We start from the raw sequence: 11,827 nt of genomic DNA, 5'->3' as shown, positions 1-11,827 counted from the left end.
ATGAGTAAGAGGAGCCACAGAAACTGCTTACAGCATAGCAGGGAATACAGGGAGCGTCAGTGGGTAGATAACAGCAAAATCTAACCCTTTACCTTTTTTTTTGTATGCTACCTCCTACACAGAGATTTGACAGCTACAGCTGGCTTATTGACTTGGTAGTCTCGCACTAATTGACTGCCGGTTTTGATAGGGGAGCCTCTAACCAGTTAAACTCTGAGCAGGCAGGTAGGTAACTTACCAATGAGAGTTGAGAAGAGGGGGGAGGAGAAAATTCTTGGGTGCATGCCGCTCAGATCTGGCTCCCTGTAAGAAGATGTGAGGTTTGGTGTGTGCACTGTCACAGGCAGCTAAGGGTGAGCTCGAGTGCTCTGTTTCCACGAGGGAGAGAAGGGCAGCTGCTGAAAGTACAAGCTGGCAGGATCATGACAGACCCACGTAGCAGAAAGGAAGCATTAAAAAAATGCCGGAGTGCTACATTCAGTATTGATGGCTATAGCTTTACAATTGGTAAGCCTGATTTAATTTGTCTTCTTTCATTTATTTTCTTTCTTCTCTTTCTTTCCTGTCTTTCTTAGTAGTTCCAGTAAGTACAGGTAAAAGACAGGTGTTGTCAACTGCTGTTTGTCAATATATGCGTCTAAAATGTACAGATGCCCTGCAATTTTTGCCTGCATTGGTTTTGCAGTCCATCTTCTGTATTTTCTTCTGCCTAAGAAACTTGCCTTTGATACACAGCCACTCTACATCCTTTTGCTGGGTTTTGGCACAAGTTCACCAAGATGTTTGCAGTACTTTTGTTTTGGAATCTTACCTCAGTAAAACCTGGGCTCCAGGATTGCAGGTTTCCAGCTTGCCAGCTGCATTTCCTTCCTATGAGCCCAGAATATCATCCTTGGGAGCCTTGGCTTTCTTTGCAATATTATATTGTTTACTTAGCCAGTGTTTTCAAATTCTATAATCTTTTGTAATTTCTTGCTTTGCACAAAGGTATGTATGTAACAGCTCTCAAACACAAGAAGTAAATTGCTGAGGCAATGAGAAATGTGAGGAAAGGTTAGGAATTTTAGGATGGATTGCTGTAGTTGTTTGGAGAGTGCTGTTTCATGTTTATGTTTGCTGTCTTGGGGAAAAGTGAGGCTTCTGAAAGTGAAAGGGCTTTTTCCAATAGACTTGGTACACAAAATTTGAGGATTCTCTGAGTAGACTGGTTTGTTACAATTGCTTATCTTACTAGGGTATGGGTATATATATGTACCCCTATACAAACCCATATAGAACTTAGAAGCAAAACAAGCTTACATCCCATTTTAGATTCAATCCAAGTAAAAATATATGGATAACTTACTTGTAATAATCAATACAAAATCTTGTTGAATACCTTTAAGAAGACAGAGATTCCACTTCCTTGCCATTGTGAAATCAGGAAAGTTTTTCCTAGATGATACTAACATAATTGGGCCAGAATCTCATCTAATAATGAGGGATACAAGCTTTTATTGGCGTGGAAGGACATACCTGTTTAGTCCTCTGATTCATGGAGAATTTGTTTTGCAATCATTAACATTATGCAAACATTAAGCTTGCTGAAAAAAATTGGAGATGGAAATATATGTTTCATTAAAATATATTTACATAGTTAAGGTATCTTAACTATCTGTTAATGTTCATATAGCGCTTTAAAGGCAAAACTGCCGGGCAAGTGCTACTTTTGAAATTTCTTTCTCTAATGGGGAAGCCCTCCACAGGTTCTTGCAATATGCTCTCTTTTGCACCCCCTATCTTAATCTCTTCCTCTCTTGCCATAATTACTAGTAGTGGGTTTTTATCAGTTTGTGTCAGCCTGGTGGATGAACATTTTCTTTGATGTTTTTTTAAAATTAATGTTTTAAAATTTTTTAAAAAATTTTTATTTTTATTCAGGAACAAACCAACAGGATTTCTGAGTTTGTTGCTCTGCTGTTTTTATGCTGCTCATGCTCACAAGACAACTGGACCAATTTTAGGATCAAATGACTCAGGGTTTATAACTGAAGGTTGTCTTGGGTAATCAAAAATGGTATTGTATTTCATATCTATCCATGCCCAAAAATTGTTACTATCTCTTTAAGGTTCAGTGGCACTTCTGGAACTGGAATCACAGGGCAGGCAGGTGTGGTACACTTAAAAAGATTGGAGCACACAGGCAGAGTCCGCTTTTTCACCTTTTGGCTTGTTTTCTTGTCCCTTGCATCACTTCTTGGCTTTTGCCTTAAAGCTGAGATAGCGTGGGCAGAGGCTTCCCTTTTGGATTCTCTTTTGTGTGGTGGCATGTCACTTAAGGCAGAAGTTGTTTCAGGGGGAGGAGGAAGTAGTTCTGGGCTTGCAACAGTAGCCACCCAGAAAAACTGCATTTCTGCAATCAAACTGTTTCAGAGTGAACTTGGCAAACTTTATTGGCAGTGCAAACTTGAGCTGGTCCCTCACTGGGCCACTCGGTGTGGATTCCGGGAGACTGTTTCTCTCTACCCACAACACACCAGTGGCTCCGAGTTTTGCTTGTTAGTAAACTGTTATTTTTTCACTTATATCTACTTGTATTTCGTTTCTCCTTATTGGTGGAAAGGGATTGGTTAAAACAAAGGAGGAGAATTCATTTTAGAGTGTCCTTTAATTTTAAATTGTCTTAAAGCAAGACTCAGGTTTTTTCTGCTTCTTAGGACAGTTGTTGCATTGCAGCTCCTGTGCTATCTTCTTTGATGTGCATCTGTATTTGATGCACACGGTGTATTGATTCTATGATCTGGGTATTATATAACATTTATTTTTATATCTGGGCAAGTGTGCATTGTACTGAATCACATAACTGTAAAAACTTTGTAAACATGCTATGTAGTATTACCAGCACTGTATGGTGGACAGACCTAAATGATTCATGTATTTATTAATCGTTATACTGAAGAAGATAAATCTATCCAAGAAACCCTACAGCGACATTACTGTGTCAGGTATGGGCTTAAATGTCTTTTTCCCCATCAGAAGAGAATTCTGTTTTTTGTATTCTGACAATTTTTAAAAAGTTCTTGGGAAATGTTGAGCTGCTGCATCTGCTACTGTAGTACTATCTGAGAGAGAAGGCTGATACCCTTGAGAAACAAAGAAATATTAGTTTGAGAGAAAATATCTTCCCTTTGGGTGCAAAATGAATCATACCAGTTATCATGCGACATTTTCAAATTGTTGTCCAACTCTGTTCTAGACAGAGTGGGAACAACAGACTGGGAGTTTGGTTAGATCCATGATGAAATATCTGTACTATTAGAAGGGAAGCATGGTAATAACTGTAACTTTCATCTTCACTACCATCACCTCCAACTGCATGGTTGAGAGCACCAAAGAAGGATGTTTGGTCATTCCACTGCTTCTTTTGGTGTACTTGGCATTGTGCAGTTTGCAATTGGTCTCAATGATCTTAAAGGTCTTTTCCAACCTAAATGGCACTATGAAGAGAAAATATTTTGCATTGATTGACATTTATACTAACTGCTAAGAAATTATGATCTTCACAATGTTTTGAAAACTGATTACTGACAATGAGACTTAATGGAAATTTTAATGAAAATTAATGAAAGACCTGGGCCTGACATCGATCATGAAAGTATAAGGGCAAAGAAGAAGCTTGGTGCAAGAAGAGCAGCTTACTGAAGGCCTGTAGTTAGATACCCTTGTGTCTCTGGAGTTGGCCAGCATCTGCTTACAGAGCAGAGCAACCTAGAGCAGCTTCTCAACTGCTCTAAATTTCACCTTAGCTGCTTACCACATTGGTGTTGGGACACGAGGGCTGTAGGAACTCCACACTTCCCAAGGGCTTTACAGATCCATGCAAAAGAGAGGGTTGTACCATACCAGAAGGGCAAATGTATGACAACACCACATAGCTTTCTTCTGTATGAAGAAACAAGGTAGTTGCAAATCCTTTTCCTCTAGATACAACTGTTTCGACAGAGACTCTGAGGAGGATTGAGGTGCACTGGCCCACTAAAGATTTAGAGTATTCCACTTTTACAGTCTTCTTGCACTGGTAGTTGATGTAAAGGGTCTATATTGGAGCCACAGTGTGAGCCATTTAGTGGGACTATTCAAGAACAGGAATCATACAATTTAGTTTGCTCTAGAAAGTTCAATCTGTCTCAGATGAAGACTTCAGGATCTTTATTTGACATGGTTTATGTCACCAAATTTCAGAGTACATGAAGTTTTATATAAACAAGATACTGTATTTGAGCTCTTCTTTGACTTTGGCCAAGTTTTCCTCCACTAAAACACAGCAGAGATGAAGTTAAGGCCTTTTTTCCCCTGTGGATTGTCTCATCATTGCTGTGCAAATGAGAGACTATTAACTCAGAATGCCAGTAAGTGTTACTTGCTGTTGTAATTGACTTACTAGGGACTGATCCACTGTCTTTAAACCTGGGAAAACGATAAACACAAGTATTAACAAGAAGATGTCTTCCTTCGGCATTTATTAAATTTCTATGACTAAGAGCTTAACTTCAGTAAAACTTCAACTTTCTGCTTTTTGTATCCAGAAACAGCTGGCAACACTGTTTGTCCTTTCCAATGTATAAAATAAATTTTTAAAAGTAGATTTATGGAATGAAGTGGTGAGGAGTTACAGAGTTCTGTAACTTAGGTGTTGTTGGAGAGGAACGAAGTGGCACTGAAACACTTAGTCTGGCTCACAGCAGTTCTTTATTAATCTTGTAGGTAACTTTCTTCATGAAAACACTCTGTTACACATTTTGCATGTAAAAGCTTTCCCTCCAGTTACTGTGGAAGCCCTGAGTTTTGTTTTGTGGTGATTTTGGGCCCTATTTTGAAATAATTCTTTAAAAATGTACTTTTCTTAATATGTCTGGAATTTTCTCATGTTGCAGTTCCCTACTTGGAACCCATTCCAACATCCATTTCAATGTCACATGTAGAACAGCCCTGACAGATAACTTTAGAAGCACCTTTTTGTCAAGGACACCTTTGCAAACCCACAAATGAGGCAGGTATCAGGAGAAGACACCTGCAGGCACACATACTGCATTTTCATGGAGATATACTTCAATTCTGCCCTCAGTTGCTTATAATAAAAATTTCGTTTTGAATGAAATCATAGTGTAATTAGAAGGTGCTGACAAATCTCTTATTCTGCATATGTGTCATAGCTTTCAGATTTCAAAGGAAGGCTGGGAGAAATACCTGTCTGTGTGGTCTGTCCACTTTCAGGGAGAAGGGGAGTTATCTCTGCCTGCACACAAACAGTATCCTTGGCCAAAAAGGTGAAGGGAGAATGCCTAGCCACCACTTGTCTTGTGGGCTGTAGCCTCTCCTTGTCATTGTACCTAAACTCTGTAATTTTTTTTTGTTAACATAAATCAAAAGGTTCAAAAAACAATGAAACTCCAAAAACATTGGTGTTTTAAAATTTTCTTTTACTCTTCTCCTGATAAACCTTAGTGAGAGCATTTTTTCTCAGTAAGATCTGATAGGAAGCACTGATGATTTCAGTGTAAACAGTGTAGTCTGAAAGCTTGTAATGGGAAAATCTGGGTTTATTATTATAATACAAATACTAAGCTTGCAATAGGATGTGCGTTTTTTGATGTGGTTTAAGGAATTCTGATGTAGTTGTAAGACTATAAGGAATGAAAATTAACTTCCAACACAGCCCTATCCCTGAAGCTGGCAGCAAATAGGTTGTGGACTAAAGCTCTAAAGTTGTATGAGTATTTTCCTGGTCCCTTCACTTCAGATTGGTATTTTAGTTTTAACCAGTTTTGTCTCTGTCTGCTTTGTCTGAAAAGACACCTGAAAGGTATCTGCATAGGTTGGCATGCCTATGGGTGAGTTAGCCAGCTGGCCCTTTGTCTGGGGTGGCTGGTCACTGCCACAGTGATGGGCAATATTAATTCTGGCTGTTGGTACTTAAACTGTAGCAGATTTTATAAAAGGTGAGAATGGTCACACACTGAAACAGGTTGCCCAGGGAGGTTGTGGATTCCCCAACCTTGGCATTGTTCAAAGCCAGGTTGGATAGGGCCTTGAACGGCCTGGTCTAGTGACAGGTGTCCCTGCCCATGGCAGGGGATTTTGGGACTACATAATTTTTAAGGCCCATTCCAGCTCCTATGCTTTTTTGATTCTATGGTGATACTATGGCATCTACAGGGTCTTGATACTAAATTTACATCTTTGATTTTGCTGGGATATATTGCTGTAACCTAAGTAAAGACTGCCACAGGTTACTGATGTAACCTAGTAATAGTTCTTGCAGTCTACTGTAGTGTGGCTAAAAGTCTGGCAATGTGTTTTGGACCTCTGCCCATTTGCCTCTGTGAATGTTCTGCCTTATCACTGCTACCTGCTGTTCACATCTGTGCTCTGCTGCCTGTATCTTGGCATCCAGAAACACAGCATTTGGGGTTATTCCCTTAACTGTCAGTTGTTTCAAGAGGTTACCAGGCAGAGTTACACAACAGGCTCAGAAGCAGCTCCCAAAAGATTGCAGGGCCCTGTGACAGGGTCACATCAAAAGTGCTATTTCCCTTCCTCCCCTTGATTTTATATTTCAGGGAAGCTGCTAAAAGTAAAACCTTTGCTGCATGTTTTGATTTGAGTGAATGGGCATCCCCATTCTCTGAAATTAAGCTCCATACATGGGAGTTCTGGGTAAGAAGAGATGTTAATGGATAAACTCACTATCATTACTGTAAGGAAGTGTTCCTTTAATTAATTGCTTGTTGGTTTTGTGGGTTTTTTTGGTAAGATTGGCAAATTACATGTGTCCAGGTTTTGGTGCTTTTTCACCTCTGAATCTATCTGCAGGACTTTGTCACTGAATGGTCTGAATTCCTCAATGTGTTGGGAATTAGATTCACTAATGTGAAGTGGCTATGAAAACTGGGCTTGTGAGGCAGCAGAACCTCAAACAGAAGGTGCAAATAGGGCAGAAGGTGGAGACACCTGGCTGGAGACGAGGATGCTTATTCTCTTTGTGCCGGAAAGAAAGGAAAGGAAATGCAGTCAGGCCTCTTTCACAGACGACAAATGATGGTTACTCCCTACAAGGAGGGGCCCATTTTTACCGTGGTGAGAAATAACATTGCCTCTGTTTTTTTTTCTTTCTGGTCTTTGGCCAATTATTCCTGCTTCCAGTGCCTTCTGAATTGATGCAAAGATATTAATTTCAAAATTCAGATTTTCTAGAATCCCTTAATTTCAAAAGAAATAGAGGCATGACTTCTTCTGCGCCTTTTGAGCTCAGTTGCAGGCAGGCAGGCAGCCAGGCCTGTTACTGAGCAGGCAGGCTCTGACAGGGAGAACCTTCTCTCAAGACAGTTCCTTCTCCCATGTCAAAAGCCAGAGGTCTGCCTCCTCCTCCTCCTCCTGCTGAGGATCAAAGTCTAGGAGCTGTCAAACTGTCTTTTGGGATTTGTGTTTTTGCTGCAAATTTTCTGTTTTAAACCCTTGTGCTCTAGTAATTGGTCCATTGTCTTGATGTAGTGTAAATACAAGCTCATTTTTCCTAGTTCTGTAGCTTTGTATGATTAAGAAAGCAAAAGGCTCCTTGACGTAACATTCACTTATTTGTGTACTAGTGCAAATCAAATCAAGAGGCAGAATCCTGACCAGCAGTAAATATTCATCATTCTACTGCAGTCAGGAGAACTGCAGTGATTTAAATGAGCAAAGGATCAGTCCTGGTCTTTTCCAGTTAAAGTGAAAGTTGCTGTATGTTAGAAAAGGAACTGCCCTACATACCAAGGCAGGCAAATCATGCAGGTTTTCCATGGCTTCCTTGTGAGACTTCATCAAGGTTATGCTGATACGATTTTGCTCCTTATTTCTCCTTGCCAGGTGACAGAGCTTGTGTCTAACAAACCTGCTGAAACTCAATGCCAGATTTCTAATAGCTACAGGCTTTGAAATTTTTAGGACTGAGAAACGAACCCTTATGATTACATCCAACAGCTCTGTGCTATGACTGCATGGAACGTTAGAGTCGTGGTGCAGGGAAGGTTGCAGTAATTACTGAACAGATGCACTTAATGAAGTCTCTACTGGCTTCCCAGCTGCTGAGTAGAGTGGTTCACTGGAACAACATGAAACAGTCATTAGGTCATTATGTCACATCCTCCCTCTTGTTGTCATAGCAGCTGCAATCAGTCCCCTGAAAATTTTCCTTAGGTGCAAACATCATCTCTTTCCATTAAATGGCAGTGCATGGTTGGTATCTTGCTGCTACTGCTGCATGATGATATGGTTTATGTCTGTTGATTTAGCACCCTTTCCAATCACCCCACTCCTCCTCACTGTTGTGCAGAGTGATGAAACCTCCCAAGTGTATTGGGAAAGGGGAGAGGGTAGACAACTTGCTCACTCAGTACCACTTAACTCAGTTCTTAATTCAAGGACTTAAAGTAGATTTATAGCCATTGAAGATGAGGATAAGGACACTGGATTCATGTTGCATACCCTTTCTCTTTTAGTATTGAGAGTCAATCATTATTAGGAGTCAAAGCATTCAAAAATCAAATTTTACTTGTTTCTTCCACATGTATGTGGGTAAGGTCCTTGCAGTTCTCCTATATGGCATGTGTATATTTGTTGGACTTTATGGGAACAGAAGGATAAAGAAACTATGCAGTAATTGTACAAAAATTTAGGAGAATTACAAATGCCCAAGGGTAAAATTCAGAGAAGACCTGGTATTTATAGAAGATCCAAACATGATTTGTAAAGGCATCATTCACACTTAATTGCCTTCCTTATTTAATTCGTTTGTCCCCTTTGCTTTTTGAATGTCACGGGGAAACATTAGAAGTGATATGTAGGAAAAAAGGAATGGGAAAAATTATGTGTTCAGAAATAGATATGTTTCCTCCAAGGGAAACACAGAACAAGGTGTGGGCTTCCTGGCAGATGCTTCCTCAAGTGTTATCTAGGTGTGCTCTGGGTCACCTCTGGGCTTGGATAATGCCTGGGGCCCCTTCCTGTCCAGGAAAGGAGGGAGAGCAGGCATCAGAAGAACTTCCTGAGAAGTCCCACTCACAGCCATAAGGCTAAATCTGGATCCCCTGGGACTGCAGAATGAAATAGAAGGGCAAAGGAAATGGTGTATAATTAGTCCCTATTGAAAACAATGGGATTATTGCCTTGTAAACACAAGTATTTTGTAAATAAAACTTCCAGAGACTGCATGTTTTGAAGTTCCTTTAAAGTGAACTCTCCTAGGAGCTGAGAGACAGAGCTCGCAGCATGCTTCTGTTCTGCAGAGTAGGACCTGTCCGCATATAAGAAGATATCTGATGAAAACCTGAGTGGACAAAGTGATGATCCCAGGGGTGCATACAGAATAAAAATTAAAATAGGATGCTGGGAAAAAAAGATGCAAATCATATGCAAATTATGTAAATATGAAAATAGTGAGTTCATCTCTTGAGAAAGGCACTTCTGAGTTTTCTATTTCCTTTCCCAGTCATCTCTTTGTCTGATACAAACAACTGAAATCAGAGACAGTGGGTCTTCTTTTCTTTTTTGCTTTTGCTATAGACCCAGTGAGAGAAAATGTAGACAGAGCCTGCTACCAGAAATGTGGATTTGACTTATAGTTAACTATCTCAGCCATGCTTCCTGGTACCTGAAAGTGTGTTCAAAGCTCACTTTATTACAGGAAAATAGCAATAGTTAATACGAATAGTAGCTCAGCATTTACACAGTCTGTTAATTGTAGTACAGAATTATATCTAACTAAAGGAATAAAAATTTTTCTGTCAGGTTAGCCATGTTTCTTTTTTAGTAAATCAACTAGCCTGAAATGCTTGTCTTTATGAACTGCCACAGAAATCAGTCCAGGCTGTTGATTATTGCAGTCTTTGCATAGGGGGAGCATGAAAGATGATGTGTGTCCCAAAAGTATGTCCTATTCACCTAATATATATAGAAGAGACAATTTAGAGGAAGATCATAAGAGCTGATAGTCTTTTTTAGAGCCTCCAAACTCTCAGCGAGGTCTCTCTGCTCAGTGCATCTTGCAGCTGTGGCAAAAGGTGAAAGCATACAGAATCACAGAGTGGGTAAGGGTGGAAAAGACCTCTGGAGGCCATCCTGTTCAATCCCCCTGCTCAAGCATACTCACCTATACCAGGATTCCCTAAGACCATGTCCAGATGGCTTTTTAATATCTTCAAGGATGGAGGCTCCAAAAGCTCCTGAGCAACTTGTGCCAGTACTTGGACAATGTCACAGTAAGAAAAAAAAGGTGTTTTTTATGTTCAGAGGGAACCTCCTGTTTTTCAGTGTGTGCATATTGCCTTTGGTCCTATCACTGGGCACCACTGGAAAGAGCCCGTCTCTGTCCTCTCTGCACCCCCATCCTACAGATATATCTACACTGAGAGATCCCCCTAAGCTTTCTCTTCTCCATGCTGAACAGTCTCAGCTCTTTGACTTTGCTTATCCATGAGGTGCTTTAATTATCTTTGTTGGCTTTTTCTGGACTCTCTTTGGTGTCTGCATCTCTCTCCTGCACTGGGAAGAGCAGAACTAGACCCAGCACTCCAAGTGTGACCTGATCAATGCTGCACAGTAGGGAAGTATCACCTCCACTGACCTGCTGGCAACACTTAATGAAGCCCAGGACACTGTTAACTGCCTTTGATGCTAAGGAAAGTTGCTGGTCATGTTCAAGCCTAGTTAGCCGTCCTACCCATCAGCGTAGCCTGGCTTTGCCCTTTGGCATGACACTACTGTGATATCTCCTCTCCTTTATGGACCCCTAGGCCAGGGAAGAGAGCAATTGTGGGACCGCACAGTGTACCAGTTCCCTTCAGGTGTCCCAGATGGAAAATGTATTTTCAGGCTGCACTCCTGTAGATCCTCTCCAGGCTTGAAACTTATCATGACATTGGTTTATGCAGTGGAAACAGGGCTGCTGGACAGAAGGTGTGCACGTCTGTGCTATAACTGCTGCTGAGGGAATCAGTCTAGTACTGCATGACCTCTTACATTCTGTTTTGTGGCACATATTGGGCAGAATCAGGGCAGTTGAAAACAATCCAGGGCAATGAGGGTAAAAGGTAAATGCAAAGTACTGTGGTTAGGTTTTTTATCCTCTGAATGTTCCTGTCGCTGACAACGTAGCCAAAGATAATTTTACTATGGATACAAAGGCTCTAGCTCTCTTAATTCTGCAGAAACAACTTGTTTACACCTGGCTGCACTAAGATCATAAAGAGGTATGCTGTTGTTGATAGTTATCAGAACCTTTCTGTAACGAAGTTGCAGCCAAGGCTCTGCTGTCATGTGTGAATACAAGCACTTGTCTTATGTCTCTGTGACCCTTAAGACTTGCCCTCCCAAAGCACCACCTACTTTTGCATCTTAGTATCTTAGTATTGATGTAGAGTAATGCCTGAATCAGTCTTGTATTTCCAGGTAACAGAAGTGTTTGTTCGGCTGAATGAGGATGCAATTGTATCTCTGTCAATTTAAGTACTGATTAATAAACTGCTCTGGAGCTAATGCATTTTCCCCATGCTAGAGAATAATTTGATTTGATGTTGTATTAGAGCTGGCAGGTACTTGAGGTTAAGAAGGTTTGTCGCTCTGTGATGGTTAAGGGATCCTTTATTTTGAAAGCCAGTTCCTTTGACGAACAGGAAACTCCAAACCTCACCCATATCAGAAGCTGAACTTCTGGTCTAGCATTCTTTTAGCTGTGCCCAGGTCAGTGAGTTTTGTTTTCATTTTCTTTTTTTAAGGATCACCCTATTTAATCCCTGCAGCACACATTGTTTCC

At 40.6% G+C, this 11,827-nt stretch overlaps 1 protein-coding gene across 1 annotated transcript in view; it reads left to right on the top strand.

Annotated features, from left to right (window-relative positions):
* Window positions 1-422: 422 nt before the first annotated feature.
* PDE1C (phosphodiesterase 1C) overlaps window positions 423-11,827 on the top strand; it is a gene marked incomplete at both ends in the record, with an annotated part of 356,527 nt that continues 345,122 nt past the window's right edge. The window contains one exon of the mRNA XM_082298542.1: window positions 423-507. Within this exon, the coding sequence (XP_082154668.1) occupies window positions 423-507 (85 nt within the window). The remainder of the gene's footprint in view (window positions 508-11,827) is intronic.

This window comes from Coloeus monedula (genome assembly GCF_965178545.1).
Source record: "Coloeus monedula genome assembly, chromosome: 1".
NCBI classification, from domain to species: Eukaryota; Metazoa; Chordata; class Aves; order Passeriformes; family Corvidae; genus Coloeus; species Coloeus monedula.
This window is presented reverse-complemented; position numbering and strand designations above follow the sequence as displayed.